At 43.3% G+C, this 18,165-nt stretch overlaps 1 protein-coding gene across 2 annotated transcripts in view; it reads left to right on the top strand.

Moving 5' to 3' along the window:
- Window positions 1-908: 908 nt before the first annotated feature.
- The window catches only part of LOC114645293 (uncharacterized), a 180,093-nt gene continuing 162,836 nt past the window's right edge, over window positions 909-18,165 (top strand). For both annotated transcript variants that reach the window (XM_051922972.1, XM_051922971.1), the window contains exon 1: window positions 909-1,170. In XM_051922972.1, the coding sequence (XP_051778932.1) occupies window positions 1,113-1,170 (58 nt within the window). In that variant the 5' untranslated portion in view covers window positions 909-1,112. The remainder of the gene's footprint in view (window positions 1,171-18,165) is intronic.

Here is an 18,165-nt window from a genome sequence, read left to right as displayed (position 1 = left end):
TGCTTCGGCTAACCACTTAAATCGAGTCCCCACTTTGTTTTGAGTTTTTGTTCCTCTCCTTCCTTTTTTAATACCTCCTTCACCCGCATTAATGTTCCATTATTTTGCATATTGCTTTTTATTGGTCACTACCAACCTGATTCACTGTGCCCTCTGTATCCTCCGACAGCCCTCGTTTGCCTACCCAAGAAGTGTTTACGGTGGTCTCTCGCGTTCAGTCTTGATTTCTTTTTTTCTTTCTCTCCATCTCCGTCTCACCCTACGTTCAAATGCAAGAGATCCGCAATGCAGCTGCCTAACCGAGACATGACAATGTTAATTTTAACGACATGAATATGATGTGCTCTGTTTAACGACCCGTCCTCGTTAATAAAGTTGGTGTAAGGGTTAGCAGGTTTAAGCAGTAGCCTATTTAACGATTAACGAGTGGGTGGGGGAGCACTGCTACGGATATAAAATGTTACTTTAGATACGATAGGTTTTGGTAAATACATGTCAATTAAAGTGCCGATCTCAGGACTTAGTTTGTGAAGTTATTTGCGTTAGAGTGATTTCGGCAGCACCCCCATCCCCTAAATTGCTGCCAATAACTTAAACCTTGGGTAGGAAAATATGAAAGGAAAAATCTGATACATTTGCAGCTTGTGACTGTTGCAATACACCTCGAGAAAACGTCTAAATCACGGCTCCTATATCTCATTTTAAAGTTGCCATTACCTATATTAATTCTACATACAGACTTCAAATAGTTTTTCCTCGTTTGTCTTTTAACTTCTGCACTCACACATTTTCTACCGTATTTCAGTCTGTGAAGGCAGCAGAAGCAGCGTGAGTTGACCAGCCTGTCTGTTGCTTTTGACACGCCTACAAAATTAAAATATGATTGGGCGGATAAATAGAAGAAACTGAAAGTAAAAGTGTGCAAGGTGTGTTCAGTTTTTCTTCGGTGAATCGTTTTGCATGTGGCCTAAAAAGAAAAAAATATGTAATTTGTTTGTGTAGTCCCCCGTGACCCTGTAATTAGGACAGAGCGGGTTGGATGGATGGACTGTTTGTGTAGTGTTTCTCGATATACAATGTATTTTTTTTAATGTCTTGATATTTCAGTCGAAATGACAATGATTATTGTTCACTCTCTTATAATGCTGCAGGCACTTTCTGTTACAAAAGGTAAGTCTTTTTACATTGTTGTTTTAGACTTTTGATCTAGTTGGTTTGGTTTCAGTAAAAACGGCCAGCATTTATACCAGGAGATTAAATTTTTTTTTGTGCCGTAACTGAGAAATGCTTAACATAATATTTCCTCCTTAAAGAAGTATGTGTTATGTATCATGCCTTTGTTAATTAGCAGTGTTAATAACTTAATTGACATAAAGAAATGTGTGCTTAGCCTTGTAGGAAAAAGGAAGTGTTGTTGACACACATTCGAAATTGAGTAAAGAGCACGTTGAGTTACCTGTGTCTCTGTAGTTATTATTTGTTGGAGTTGGAAGGAACACAGCAAAAACTGGCGACGAGGAAGTCTGAATTCACACGGTGCGTGGTAGTAATTGTAAAGGTTATTATTATTGCAACGAATAATACTCCATTAAGAAACGGTGACGATAAATCGAAAAAAAAAAGACGCCGTTGTTTGCCGCGAAGGAAGCTTGGCAGGAGCAGAGAAGAAACCGTGAGTACTGATAATTATAAAAGACGTTTCTTCGGAAGTTAAATCGCCTTATTGTGAAGTAAGAGTGACTGCGATTCGATTGCAAGTTCGAGATGGCTGGCGTTATCGGAGTAATTGGACCTTTCGATGAGAACGTGGAGCAGTGGAATTCGTATACGGAGCGCTTTGAGTGCTTTGTTAAAGCAAACGTTATTACCGATGAAAAATTAGTTCCTACTTTTTTGAATGTTGTGGGAGCAAAAACGTTCAACTTACTGCGTAGTCTTGTTCAACCAGGTAAGCCTAGAGAGAAATCATATCCTCAGATTGTTAGAATTTTGAGTGCACATGTTGCACCAAAGCCATGCTGAATGGTTTAGATTCCACAAGAGAAATCAAGAGGAAGGGGAATCAGTAACAATGTTTGTGGCAGCACTAAGGAAGATATCTGAACATTGTTAATTCAATGAAGTGCTCAATGGCACAATCCGTGTTAGGCTGGTATGTGGACTGAGAAGTGAAGCCATACAAAAACGGCTTCTGACAGAAAGTGCCCTAATCCTTGCAAAGGCAATTGAAATAAGTGTGTCCATGGAAATGGCAGCTAAAGAGGCTCAGCAGTTAAGCATAACTGGGCAAATTCATAAAGTAAATATAAAGAGCAAGGACGCTGGTAGAGGGCCGTGCTATAGTTGTGGAAGACAAGGTCATTTAGCTTCAGAGTGCAGGTTTAAGGACCTAGGCTGCAGGAGTTGTGGAAAAAAAGGTCACATCGAGAGAGCATGTAAATCCAAGAAAGCTACAGAGAGATATTATAGACATAAAAGTAAAAAGGCAGCATTTAGTCAAAAGAAAAATGTTTATTTGCTGCAACTGCAAGAATTAGAAACAACATTAGGAAGTGACACATCTGATGATGAAGTGTTTTTAAATATTTTGAGTCTTGAAGGTGGCTCACAGGGATATGTATGCATGGAAGTGGACACAGGGGAAGCTGTTTCTCTGGTGTCAGATAAAACATACTACACGTTCCTGAGGCACCTTCCACTAAAGGAAACTAATATAGTGTTAAAAACATATACAGGTGAACCGGTGAATGTGAGAGGCCTGATAAAGGTGACTGTTCAATTGAATGGGCAGAAAGCCACTTTACCACTTTATGTAGTGGGAGGAGATTACCCATCATTATTGGGAAGATCTTGGTTAAAAAAATTACATTGGATTGGCCAAATGTTTGAATGCTGCTCAGAGGAGAAACAAGGTTGGATGCAGTACTTGCCAGACATGCTGAGTTGTTTTCTGGTGAGCTAGGGAGAATGAAGGATATCACTGTCAGACTGGCCACTAAACTTAACAGTCAACCAAAATTTTTGAAGGCCTGACCAATTCCTTATGCTATTCGACCAAGGGTTGGTGTTCTGGAACCTGTGAGTATAAGCGAATGAACTACTCCTATTGTATCCGTGATAAAAAAAGATGGATCAGTACGTATATGCGGAGACTTTAATGTGACCATCAATCCTGTGTTGTCTGTAGAACAGTACCCACTTCTGCATATAGATGATCTGTTTGCAGACCTTGCTGGAGGACAGAAATTTAGCAAAATAGATCTGTCCCAGGCATATCTCCAAATGCATGTTGAACTAAAGTCTAGAGAATTGCTAACTATTGTGACCCCTATGGGCCTCTTCTGTTACTGCCACCTACCCTTTGGAATCCCCTCGGCTCCAGCTCTATTCCAAAGAGCAATGGACCAAATCTTAAGTGGGCTTCCAGGGGTCCAATGTTATTTGGATGTCATCCTCGTGACGGGAAGAAATGAAGAAGAGCACCTTCAACACCTGGATGCCACTCTTCAGCGCTTAAAAGAATATGGCCTGAGGGTTCGCAAGCATAAATGTGAATTTTTCAAGTCCTCTATAGAATATTTGGGATATGTAATAGATGCTTGTGGACTGCACAAAGCACCCTCAAAAGTTAAAGCAATTGTTGATGCACCTGCTCCTCAGGATGTAAGCAAATTATGTTAATTTCTGGGACTTCTCAACTATTATGGAAAATGTATTCCAAATTTGGCAACTCTTTTGAGGCCATTGCATCAGTTGTTATTTTAAAACAAAGCTTGGAAGTGGGCAGAAGAATGTAGAAAAACTTTTGCCAAAGCAAAGGACGCTCTCATAAAATCTGATGTTCTCACACATTTTGACCCGACGCTGCCACTACAGCTTGCCTGTGATGCTTCTCCATATGGAGTTGGTGCAGTGATTTCACACATTATGCCCTCCGGTGTGGAGAAACCAATTACTTTTGCTTCACGTACATTGACTAAAACTCAAGGTAATTATGCACAAATTGAGAAGGAGGCACTGGGAATAATTTTTGGAATTCGCAAATTTCATCAGTACCTATTCGGGAAAAAGTTTACCCTTCTTACAGACCATCGACCCCTTACTACCATCTTCGGTACCTCATACTGGTATACCATTTCTAGCAGCTAGTCAAATGCAAAGATGGGCATTACTTTTATCAGCCCATACATGTGATATCAAATACCGCAAGTCTGAATTGCATTCCAACGCAGATGGACTCTCACATTTACCCTTGCCTGTTACCTGTTCAGAAAGCCCAGAGATTGATATATTTTATTTTAAGCAGGTAAATGAGACACCTGTGACCTCAAATCAAGTAAAACGATTCACTCGAAATGATCCAGTACTGTCTAAAGTAATGGACATGGTTCTTACTGGTAAAAGTCCTAGTACTTTACCAGAACTAAAACCCTACCTTTCTAGGAAAAGTGAACTGTCTGTGCAGGCAGGTTGCCTTCTTTTGGGGTCGCCGTGTCATCATTCCATCACCACTGCAGAAACGTTTAATCCAGCAGCTACATGCAAGTCATGTTGGTATTGTCCGCATGAAGGAGATTGCAAGAAGTTATTTTTGGTGACCAGGAATAGATGAACATATTGAGGAGAGGGCCAAGGCATGTTCTTCTTAAGATTAGAAATTCCCCACATGGGACTGGCCTGAAAGGGCTTGGCAGTGCATCCATGTGGATTTTGCAGGTCCCTTTGAGGAAAAGATGTTCCTGGTGGTTGTAGATGTCTATAATAAGTGGCCAGAGGTTGCTGTTATGAACTCAACAACTGCAGTTAAAACAATGGAAAAGTTGGAGGAATTATTCTGTCGTTACGGCTTCCCAGAGCAACTTGTGAGTGATAATGGTCCTCAGTTTGTGTCACAGGAATTTGCCACTTTCCTACAAGTCAACGGAATTCTGCACATTCGCTCTGCACCACACCATCCTTCCACAAATGGTTTAGCAGAAAGGTTCGTTTAGACAATGAAGCATTCACTGAAGCAATCGCAAGATGAAGGCTCTCTTCATACACGTTTGAACCAGTTCTTACTGTCTTATTCTGAGCACAGCACAACTAAAGTTTCACCTGCCATCCTAATGATGAAAAGACAACTTCATACAATTTTTGATTTGCTAAAGCCACCAGAAACAAAACAAGTGGTACGTCATCATCAACAAAAGCAAATTGAACATCGAGACAAGAAAGCAAAAGACAGAGTCTTTCATCCTGATGACACTGTATTGGCTTGAGGTTTTAATAACAAATCCAAATGGGTTCTTCATCTTCATCAGATGAACTGAACCTAGATGGAGACAATGGTTCTTCTACATGCTGTTTGATGTAGTCAATTCCTGAAATACAAGCAGGATGAAAATTTAAATAATTGGATTAATATAATTAATAGGATACAACTTTCAAACATGGCATGACAACCTGATGTTTTGCATTATAGTTTGTTTTGATTTGTGGGTGAGAAACTATAAAAAAATGTACACATATACAAATATTGTCTTACCCATTCTGATTGTGGCATCATCCTTTGTCCAAATTGTTTAGAATTTTGGAATGAGAATAGCAGCCGCAGTCAACTAAGGGTCACCTAACATGTGGCCAAAACAGTTCTTAATTCCCTCCTGCAAGGCATCCACCAGAGGCTTGTAATACTTCAATGGAATGCCATCATAAGAAGAAGTCTTTCATGCCAGCAAAAGAAAAAAACATTCACAAAAATGGCCATGGCTTTAGATTCTCGTTGTCACCACTGTTGTTTGTCACCGAAGATTCAGGTGCCGTCGCAATTTCTGCATCGTGAAATCAGTGTCCTTGGGCAGAATTCTACAGCTGTGTTCACTCGCATCAGACATATCTGAGCTTGACTGGAAATATAAAAACTCAAGTAAAGTACAGACACTCCCAAAAAATTACTCAAGTATTGTAACAAAGTATTATTATTATACAATACTTATTATTATACAAAGCACCAGAGAGCCTCCTGTGATATCAAAGCTGTCCATTGCTAAAATATCTTTCCATAGCAGGCACATTCAATTTGACCACTGCTGTACATGCATTAACTATCTTTGAATACTACAGGAAAAGACAGTGTAAGGGCTAATTTTTAACAAACTCTGCATTGCCTGTAGCATATTAACACATGGCATGGCTGAACAAAAACAATCACCTCGTTTTTTATTTTTTACATATTCTTATACATTCTTCAGTAGCTTTGATTTGCAGAAAATCTTTAAACACATTACAAGTTAACTGATGTATGGTGCTGATGATATTCATCTATTTTATTTATATAGCACATTTCCTATGCTTAAAGAACTCCACAGATATTCAGTAGAATACAACAGACATAAAAATACAAAAAGATTACATACATAACATTGGATACAAACAAACAAAATATTAAACACCATATAATAGATAAATACCATACCATACCATTTTCTAAGTTCACTTAATCCTGAGAAGTGTTGCTGGGGTCTGGAACCTATTCTAGCAAACATAGGGCGCAAGGCAGGATCAATTCCCTGGGTTGTCTCCAGTCTGTATCAAGGAAGACAAAGTTCTGAATTAGATTAGGAAACAATAAACAGGAAAATACAAAACTACAAAATGCTAGAAGTGGAAGTGGGGCTCGATGGCGAGCGCCTGGTGGCCGGGCTTGCACCTATGGGGCTCGGCCGGGCACAGCCCGAAGAGGCAACGTGGGTCCCCCCTTCCCATGGGCTCACCACCTATGAGAGGGGCCAAGGAGGTCAGGTGCAGTGTGAGTTGGGTGGTGGCCGAAGGCGGGGACCTTGGCGGTCTGATTCTCGGCTACAGAAGCTGGCTTTTGGGACGTGGAATGTCACCTCTCTGAAAGGGAAGGAGCCTGAGCTAGTGCGCGAGGTCGAGAGGTTCCGGCTAGATATAGTCAGGCTCACCTCGACGCACAGCTTGGACTCTGGAACCAATCTCCTTGAGAGGGGCTGGACTCTGTACCACTCTGGAGTTGCCCCTGGTGAGAGGTGCCGAGCGGGTGTGGGCATACTTATTGCCCCCCGACTTGGAGCCTGCACATTGGGGTTTACCCCGGTGGACGAGAGGGTAGCCTCCCTCTGCCTTCGGGTGGGGGGACGGGTCCTAACTGTTGTTTGTGCGTATGCGCCGAACAGCAGTTTGGAATACCCACCCTTTTTGGAGTCCCTGGAGGGGGTGCTAGAGGGCATACCTTCTGGGGACTCCCTCGTACTGCTGGGAGACTTCAATGCTCACATGGGCAATGACGGTGAGACCTGGAAGGGTGTGATTGGGAGGAATGGCCCCCCCGATCTGAACCCGAGCGGTGTTTTGTTATTGGACTTCTGTGCTCGTCACGGATTGTCCATAACAAACACCATGTTCAAGCATAGGGGTGTTCATATGTGCACTTGGCACCAGGACACGCTAGGCCTCAGTTCGATGATCAACTTTGTGGTTGTGTCGTCGGACTTATGGCCACATGTCTTGGACACTCGGGTGAAGAGAGGGGCGGAGCTGTCAACTGATCACCACCTGGTGGTGAATTGGCTCCAATGGTGGGGGAGGATGCCGGTCAGGCCTGGTAGGCCCAAACGTGTTGTGAGGGTCTGCCGGGAACATCTGGCAGAGCCCCCTGTCAGAAGTAGCTTCAACTCCCACCTCCGGCAGAACTTCGACCATGTCCCGAGGGAGGTGGGGGACATTGAGTCCGAATGGGCCATGTTCCATGCCTCTATTGTTGAGGCGGCTGACCGGAGCTGTGGCTGTAAGGTGGTTGGTGCCTGTCGTTGCGGCAATCCCCGAACCCATTGGTGGACACCGGCGGTGAGGGATGCTGTCAAGCCGAAGAAGGAGTCCTACCGGTCCCTTTTGTCCTGTGGGACTCTGGAGGCAGCTAATAGGTACCGGCAGGCCAAGCGGAATGCGGCTTCGGTGGTTGCTGAGGCAAAAACTCGGACATGGGAGGAGTTTGGGGAGGCCATGGAGAACGACTTTCGGACGGCTTCGAGGAGATTCTGGTCCACCGTCCGATGTCTCAGGAGGGGGAAGCAGTGCAGTGTCAACACCGTATATGTCGAACCTTGGATTCAGGAGGAACAGTTTGGTTTTCGTCCTGGTCGCGGAACAGTGGACCAGCTCTACACCCTTAGCAGAGTCCTGGAGGGTGCATGGGAGTTCGCCCAACCAGTCTACATGTGTTTTGTGGACTTGGAAAAGGCGTTTGACCGTGTCCCTCGGGGAATCCTGTGGGGGGTGCTCCGGGAGTATGGGGTACCGGACCCCCTAATAAGGGCTGTTCGGTCCCTGTACAACCGGTGTCAGAGCTTGGTCCGCATTGCTGGCATTAAGTAAAACCCGTTTCCAGTGAGAGTTGGACTCCGCCAGGGCTGCCCTTTGTCACCGATACTGTTCATAACTTTTATGGACAGAATTTCTAGGCGCAGCCAGGGTGTTGAGGGGTTCCGGTTGGGTGGACTCAGGATTGGATCACTGCTTTTTGCAGATGATGTTGTCCTGTTTGCTTCTTCAGGCCGTGATCTTCAGCTCTCTCTGGATCGGTTCACAGCTGAGTGTGAAGTGGCTGGGATGAGAATCAGCACCTCCAAATCCGAGACCATGGTCCTCAGCCGGAAAAGGGTGGAGTGCCCTCTCAGGGTGGGGAGCGAAATCCTACCCCAAGTGAAGGAGTTCAAGTATCTCGGGGTCTTGTTCATGAGTGAGGGAAGAATGGAGTGTGAGATCGACAGGCGGATCGGTGCGGCGTCCGCAGTGATGCGGGCTCTGCATCGGTCTGTCATGGTGAAAAAGGACCTGAGCCGTAAGGCAAAGCTTTCAGTTTACCAGTTGATCTACGTTCCTACTCTCACCTATGGTCATGAGTTATGGGTAGTGACCGAAAGAACGAGATCGTGAATACAAGCGGCTGAAATGAGTTTCCTCCGCAGGGTGTCTGGGCTTTCCCTTAAAGATAGGGTGAAAAGCTCAGTCATCCAGGAGGGGCTCAGAGTAGAGCCGTTGCTCCTCCGCATCGAGAGGAGTCAGATGAGGTGGCTCAGGCATCTGATCAGGATGCCTCCTGGACGCCTCCCTGGTGAGGTGTTCTGGGCACGTCTCCCGGCTGGCCTGGGAACACCTCAGGATTCCCCCGGAAGAGCTAGAAGAAGTGGCTGGGGAGAGGGAAGTCTCGGATTTGGAGATGCTGATTCCCATCCCAGCCATTTCACTCTCAGCTGCGAACCAATTCAGAGAGAGCTGAAGATCATGGCCTGATGAAGCAAACAGGACAACATCATCTGCAAAAAGCAGTGACCCAATCCTGAGTCCACCCAACCGGACCCCCTCAACACCCTGGCTGCGCCTAGAAATTCTGTCCATAAAAGTTGTGAACAGAATCGGTGACAAAGGGCAGCCCTGGCGGAGTACAACTCTTGCTGCAAACGGGTTCAACTTACTGTCGGCAGTGCGGACCAAGCTCTGACACCGGTTGTACAGGGACCGAACAACCCTTATCAGGGGGTCTGGTCCCCCTACTCCTGGAGCACCCCCCACAGGATTCCCCAAGGGACATGGTCGAATGCCTTTTCCAAATCCACAAAACACATGTAGACTGGTTGGACAAACTCCCATTCACCTTCCAGGATCCTGCTAAGGGTGTACAGCTGGTCCACTGTTCCGCGACCAGGACGAAAACTACACTGTTCCTCCTGAATCCGAGGTTCGACTATCCGACAGACCCTCCTCTCCAGAACCCCCAAATAGACTTTTCCAGGGAGGCTGAGGAGTGTGATCCCTCTGTAGTTGGAACACACCCTCCGGTCCCCCTTCTTAAAGAGGGGGACCACCACCCCGGTCTGCCAATCCAGAGGCACTGTCCCCGATGTCCATGCGATGTTGCAGAGACGTGTCCACCAAGATAGTCCTACAACATCCAGAGCCTTGAGGAACTTCGGGCGTATCTCATCTACCCCCAGGGCCCTGCCACCATGGAGTTTTTTGACCACCTTGGTGACCTCAGTCCCAGAGATGGGAGAGCCCACCTCCGAGTCCCCAGGCTCTGCTTCCTCATTGGAAGGCATGTTAGTGGGATTGAGGAGGTCTTCGAAGTACTCCCCCCACCGACCCACAACGTCCCGAGTCAAGGTCAGCAGTGAACCATCCCCATCATATACAGTGTTGACGCTGCACTGCTTCCCCCTTCTGAGACTCCGGATGGTGGACCAGAATCTCCTCGAAGCCGTCCAAAAGTTGTTCTCCATGGCCTCCCCAAACTCCTCCCACACCCAAGTTTTTGCCTCAGCAACCACCGTAGCCACTTTCCGCTTGGCCTGCCGGTACCTATTAACTGCCTCTAGAGTCCCACAGGACAAAAGGGTCCAGTAGGACTCCTACTTCAGCTTGACGGCATCCCTCACCGCCGGTGTCCACCAACGGGTTAGGGGATTGCCGCCACGACAGGCACCAACCACCTTACGGCCACAGCTCCGGTCATCCGCCTCGACAATAGAGGCACGGAAAATGGCCCATTCGGACTCGATGTCCCCCACCTCCCTCGGGACGTGGTCGAAGTTCTGCCGGAGGTGTGAGTTGAAGCTACTTCTGACAAGGGACTCTGCCAGACGTTCCCAGCAGACCCTCACAGCACGTTTGGGCCTTCCAGGCCTGACTGGCATCCTCCCCCACCATCGAAGCCCACTCACCACCAGGTGGTGATCAGTTGACAGTTCCGCCCCTCTAACAAAATACCGCTCGGGTTCAGATCGGGAGGGCCATTCCTTCCAATCACACCCTTCCAGGTCTCACTGTCATTGCCCACGTGAGCATTGAAGTCTCTCAACAGAACGAGGGAATCCCCAGAAGGTATGCCCTCTAGCACCCCCTCCAGGGACTCCAAAAAGGGTGGGTACTCCAGACTGCTGTTCGGCGCATACGCACAAACAACAGTTCGGACCCATCCCCCCACCCGAAGGCGGAGGGAGGCTACCCTCTCGTCCACCGGGGTAAACCCCAATGAACAGGCTCCAAGTCGGGAGGCAATAAGTATGCCCACACCCGCTCGGCGCCTCTCACCGGGGGCAACTCCAGAGCGGTAGAGAGTCCAGCCCCTCTCAAGAGATTGGTTCCAGAATCCAAGCTGTGCGTCGAGGGTAACCACGACTGTATCTAGCTGGAACCTCCCAACCTCGCACACTAGCTCAGGCGCCTTCCCCTTCAGAGAGGTGACATTCCACGTCCCAAGAGCCAGCTTCTGTAGCTGAGGATCGGACCATCAAGGTCCCCGCCTTTGGCCACAACCCAACTCACACTGCACCCGACCTCCTTGGCCCCTCCTACAGGTGGTGAGCCCATGGGAAGGGGGCAGGCCCGGCCACCAGGCGCTCGCCATCGAGCCCCATCTCCAGGCCTGGCTTCAGAGGGGGGCACCGGTGACCTGCGTCCGGGCAAGGGAAAACGCCGTCCAAGGTTTTTGTTCTTCATAGGAGATTTGGTTGAACCGCTCTTTGTCTCATCCCTCACCTAGGACCAGTTTGCCTTGGGTGACCCTACCAGAGGCATAAAGCCCCGGCCAACAGAGCTCCTAGGATCACTGGGACACGCAAACCCCTCCACAACGATAAGGTGGCGGTTCGAGGAGGAGTATATTATAATTTAGAAAGTAAATTAAATAAAGTGTAAAAGTAAGCACAAAATTAGATTCAAATTATTTCCAAAGCAGTGCTTCTTTTTCTTTTAGATGACAGCTCTAAATACATGTATTTTTATGTTTTAGAAATCCCGCATTGCTTTGTGCAGTGCATGGTATGTTTATTTCTTGAATAGTATTTCAGTTAGAGACAAATGAACAAAACAAAATGAATATGTAAAAACTGTAGTGTTGATGGTCTTGCTAACATCCACATCAGCCTGGTATTAAATCAGTATCCAAAAATCAGGATATTTTGCATTTTCAACCTCCATTTCCTTATTATTTTTCAGGGCTACACTTGCAATATTATGCATAATTGCAAATTGGGCTATCATAACCCAGCAAGTTTAAGCTGACAATTGCCACCTGGCAATTTATAAAGATGGCAGAATTGCATTTTGCATACAGTTATGTCTATACTTTTCATTCCACCATGCTACAGATTTGTTGATGTGCTGCATTGGATTTTTCTTCTACTGCTGTCTCTGGGTTAGTTACAGGTGTTAACAGGTATGCTCTAAGGAAAAGCTGCTCAGTTTAATCCTGGAGGTCTGCAGTGGCTGCAGGTTTTCATGTTAACCAATTTCTTTAGGATCCATTTATTTACTACTAAAGCAATATGCTTTTTGGGCTTAGTTTTAGTTAAAGGGGAAATTGACAAAGGAACAACCAGCTCTCCAGCTAACATGTATCCATTTAAACCTGTGTATATCCATCCATCCATCCATTATCTAACCCGCTATATCCTAACTACAGGGTCACAGGGGTCTGCTGGAGCCAATCCCAGCCAACACAGGGCGCAAGGCACGAAACAAACCCCGGGCAAGGCGCCAGCCCACTGCAGGGCACACACACGCAGCACATACTAGGGACAATTTAGAATTGCCAATGCACCTAACCCGCATGTCTTTGGACTGTGGGAGGAAACCAGAGTACCCGGAGGAAACCCACGCAGACATGAGGAGAACATGCAAACTCCATGCAGGGAGAACCCAGGAAGCCAACCCAGGTCTGCTAACTGTGAAGCAGCAGCGCTACCCACTGCGCCACCGTGCTGCCTCAACCTGTGTATATGCATCATGAAATATCTGTGTTAATAAAATGTTTTGAAATAAATGAGAGGGAAGGGAAGGACCAAAAGGTAAAAATCTGTTCTAGACCACATAACATATGGATAAAGTTCTAAGAAAATGACAAATCTACCATGTGATGAAGGTTTGTGGTAGAAGAATACAAACATTAACAAGCGAAATGATTAAAAAAGTTTCATTATCTGCTAGGCTTGTCTTCTTATTACAAAAGTGCTTAGAACAAAAACCTGCAGACACTGTTGCCCTCCAGAACTGTTATTAAGGACCCCTGCATTAAGGGGGTATCATATATCATAAATTTGTCCACCAATAAACTTGCCATTTCTTGCTTTCTGACAAACTGCCAAATTGGCCCACAGATGAACACATCGTGGGTACTCATGGGCCACTTTGCCACAACTATTGTTCTTACCTTTTCTTTTCTCTTGCTTCTCTCTATAAAAAATTGAAATATAGAAAGAACTGTGACATCACTGGTTAAGTACTGAAGTGGTGGAAAAACTCAAATCCTAGGAAACAACATGGTGGCATGAAATATGACGTGCCCTTCCCATTCTATTACCCTCCATTTCAGACTACATGGAAGTAGCAGACTTGCATTTAAATGAATGGCTGGCTTTATTTGCATTGAGAAGCATATTTATTGAAAATATGGCTGAGTTGCTATAGGCAGAAGAATACCAACCTAATATTGATACAAGTTTAAAATCATATATGAGGACCAATCACCTTGGTTTTCATAGTAATGACTGTGGTGCGTGTCAGTGTGAAATTGAACTTTTATGCTAAATAAAGTGGTAATCGTTTTCCTTTGTCATATTATCTTATACAATAAGTGTTATAAATGGAATTGAAGCAGTAGAATGAAAACCAGGAAATAAAATTAACTTGTGTGGCACCATGCTTCCTTTCCTACAGGGCCAGATTAAAGTATTTCTGTGGCCCAAATTCTGTGTCTGTGTATCTGAACACCACATCATTAATCCATCACTTACAGTACACATTAATTAGGTTAAATCATTTCAGTTGTAGCTGATGCCCATTCATACTCCCAGTCTATTGGAGCCTAGTCACACCTACCAAAAAGGTTTTCTGCATTGAACAAACAGATGATTTGCAGTTGTGCAGGACTTTTTATGGATATTATGGCAAAGTGGCCAGGGAGTACCCACGATACCTTTATATGGGCTTATTCAGCAGTGTGTCAAAGGCATGAAATGACTAGTTTGATGGAGGATGGCAACTGGGTGATACTGGGGATCCCCCTAATGCATACCTGTTTAACCTGTAACTAACTCCCAAATGGCTCCTGAAGAACAGTACAATGCAGCACATTTTTTTACATCAATTTTGAGTCAGGGACAGTCACATCATTTTCCTGTGACCATCAGTTGTGAATTTTGACATCCCTAGTGACTCAGTCAGACCAATCTGTGTCTTGCTCTGGCAAAGTCAAACAGGTTAGGGGTAGATTTACATGTTTGCAAATGCTGACAATCAATAAACACTGACCTGGAACTACAATTTATACAACTCGGCCACAGGTAGCAAAGAAAGCTGGAGATTTTGGACCATGCAAACAGAAGAGTGGCTTTTCTACCTGTCACATGACAACAGAATTGAAAAAAGAAAAGAAAAAGGCTGATATTGCAGCTTAAACCACCATACCTAGACTAGTTTTGCATAGGCACTATTACTGTCAGGCGGCATGTCATTGGTTGTAAGATTGCAGCAAGCTGGCAATATTTTGAAAAAGTGATGCTGTGATGAAAATTCTTCATGAAGTCATGTTAGTTGTCATACCCTGTGATGCCTAGTTGTGTAATCTGACATCCTCAAGGTGATGAAACCCAACAACTGTAGAAATTAAATTTGACATCTGTAATGTGTGGCTGGCTTTATTGGTACTGAGCTGTTATTGTTTTGTTTGCAATTCTTTACAACATTACTTTAAATCAAAACTACTTCTTCCCAGTGAAGTTGAATGGAAGTTGAAAATGTCAGAATTCCTGAAATTATTGCAAAAGGGATATGCCAAACTGGTGGTGAGAATAGGTAGACCACCATTACTACTGTTTTTCATTAAATTTCTTGTTGATTATCTTCCAATTAAAAACATTGTTTGTATTTCATTTTACTTAAATTATTCCTTTTCATTTCTTTTCAGAAATAAATAGTTTGGAAGAAGAGGGGAATTTTTTAATGCATAATAGAATTTGTTTACTCATTGTTATTTAGAGTGTGTGCTTTGATTTAGAACCTCCTTTTTAAATTTTGGATTTTTACATTATTTCATAATTAATTATTGTATCCTATTTGTGACAACACCATTTTTTGTTTTGCTTATTGATTAATCGGCAACTTTTTGTAGCTATTTCTGAATTGTTTCGGTTATATTTTTATACCAACACTATGTCTGTTTCTGGTCACTTGATATGAAGGTACAGTAACATGGTATCTTCTGCCATCATATCATACTTGTAAAAGATGGTGCTCACTTTTTGGTATCCATGTATTTGATCTAAGACGAAACATCTTTTCTCACAGGTATTTTTTGCTTTAGGAGTCAGAGAGACAGTATTAGACCAGGGGCTGAGTAATTTTGGCTTTTTTGGGTAACATTGTGTGGTTTTGACATTTAGTTCTTCTCTTTTTGTCTCTTCCTTTCCAACTATTTTCTTTTCCCAATCTATTTTATCATCTTTTGGTTCTTCATTTTTCTGCAACCACAAAAGTATCTGTGTATATGAAAAATGACAAAAGTTAGATATGATGTGTAGGCTGTTACTCTCTTCTCATCTTGCTAGTGTAAAGGCTGCTGTAGGCATTACTAAACTACCATACTGTGCTGTCATGACAAATACATTTTTCTTTAGGAAAGTGTAGTTTCCTTTTCTTTGTCAAGTATCCATCATTTTGTCTTTGAAAAATAGGTATCAGATTTTGTGCTTCTTTATACACTTTAGATTAATTGGTTATTAAATTCTGATGTCATGTTTTCTTCATATTACTGTCATTTTAAATAATTAAAGTACTACCAACCATTTTCAGTTGTTTTCTTGTTAAGTGACAACATCTGCAAGGTTAAAAGACAATCATTTTGTACTTACCTATAAAATACCCAATTAAGAGGTTTCATAAAGTTGTTCATTAATCTCTAAGATTTTAAATTTTTTGGGAACTCGTCCACAAACAGTATCTAGCAATTCCAACAAAGAAATAAAATCAAATGCACAAAATATAAATTTATGCATACCAAATTCTGTAAGGTTCAGTAATGGTAATTAGTGAAAGAATAATGAATTTTGTTGTAACTAAATACGAAACAGCTTGAAAAAGTTATAAATACAATATGCAGAATTGGAAACACTCAAAATGACAACTTGCGTGTAGCAGATTTCTTTGCAGAATAGGAAATTAGCAAGTAAACACGTTAGAAATAATGTATAAATTCCTCATGTTCTACTCTCAAAAATTACACTGAAATAGAAAATGAAAGTAAAAGGTAAAAACTGAATGTGCATAAGTGTGTTGTACACTCAGGTAAGAAAACACATAAATGAAGGGAATATACTGTAGAAGTATAGGATTGTTTGATGGGTAGAGAAATGTGTGAGTGACAACTGCCTGTTCAGCAGATACAGGGGGATGTTCATTCAATAAGTCTTGTGAAGAAAACATTTGATAAGATGCCACATGAGAGGTTGGGCATCAAATTAAAAGAAGTGGAAGTTCAGGGGGATGTTTTTAGATGGGTGCAGAATTGGCTCAGACACAGGAAGCAGAGGGTGATGGTGCGAGGAACCTCATCAGAATTGGCCGATGTTAAGAGTGGTGTTCCACAGGGGTCAGTGCTAGGTCCGCTGCTATTGTTAATATATATATAAATGATTTAGATAGGAATATAAGTAACAAGCTGGTTAAGTTTGCAGGTGACACCAAGATAGGTGGACTAGCAGATAATTTTGAATCCGTTATATCATTACAGAAGGACTTGGATAGCATACAGAATTGGGCAGATTTGTGGCAGATGAAATTTAATGTCAGTAAATATAAAGTATTACACATAGGAAGTAAAAATGTTAGGTTTGAATACACAATGGGCGGTTGGAAAATTGAGAGTACACCTTATGAGTAGGATTTAGGAGTCATAGTGGACTCTAAGCTATCGACTTCCCGACAGTGTTCAGAAGCCATTAAGAAGGCTAACAGAATGTTAGGTTATATAACACGATGTGTGGAGTACAAGTCACAGGAGGTTCTGCTCAACCTTTATAATGTACTGGTAGGCCTCATCTTGAGTACTGTGAGCAGTTTTGGTCTCCAGGCTACAAAAAGGACATAGCAGCGCTAGAAAAGGTCCAGAGAAGAGCGACTAGGCTTATTCCAGGGCTACAGGGGTTGAATTATGAGGAAAGATTAAAAGAGCTGAGCCTTTTCAGTTTAAGCAAAAGAAGATTAAGAAGTGACATGATTGAAGTGTTTAAAATTATGAAGGGAATTAGTATAGTGGATCGAGACTGTTATTTTAAAATGAGTTCATCAAGAACACGGGGACAAAGTTGGAAACTTGTTAAGGGTAAATTTCGCACAAACATTAGGAACTTTTTCTTTACACAAAGAACGATAGACACTTGGAATAAGCTACCAAGTAGTGTAGTAGACAGTAAGACCTGAGGGACTTTCAAAACTCGACTTGATGTTTTCTTGGAAGAAATAAGTAGATAGGACTGGCGGGCTTTGTTGGGCTGAATGGCCTGTTCTTGTCTAAAGTGTTCTAATGTTCTAAAGACTAGAGCAGGAAGGCATTGTAGACTTTGAGAAGAAAGGATAAATATGAGTCACATGCATTAAAAGGGAAACAAGAGAAGGGGAGGGAAGGAGAGAGAAAGAGAAAGAGATCAGAGATCTGAGGAGCAGCCCGAGACTAGTTTGTCTTGTAAATTGTGCATGCTTGTTTTTTTAATGTACTTCCTGTGGTCCATAACATTGGAAAAGTTTAACTAGGGACATCAGGCCTGTGAAAAACAGTGTTTCTTGTTATACAATGCAAAGGACTGTCCCTTGCTTGAGTGTGTGTAATTTTTTAAACTGGTCTTAGTTTAGTGATAATAAATACCTAGCACCCCATTTACACCAGCACCAGTGAATGGTGAGTTGAGCACATTTACTTTGTCTTATGTGGTAATCCAAGTCCTGTGGGGAAATGATATGAAAACTAAAAATTTTGTACAGTGATTCTGTTTTTCTCTGTACATGATCTTGTAGTACATGCTGTAAGTAATAAAGGTAATGTGTAAGTATAATTGTGCAAGAGATGTTCACTGTTAATTGACAAGTAGTGACATAAAAAAATTTCCTTTGTGT

This window comes from Erpetoichthys calabaricus, chromosome 2 (genome assembly GCF_900747795.2).
Source record: "Erpetoichthys calabaricus chromosome 2, fErpCal1.3, whole genome shotgun sequence".
NCBI lineage: Eukaryota > Metazoa > Chordata > Cladistia > Polypteriformes > Polypteridae > Erpetoichthys > Erpetoichthys calabaricus.
This window is presented reverse-complemented; position numbering and strand designations above follow the sequence as displayed.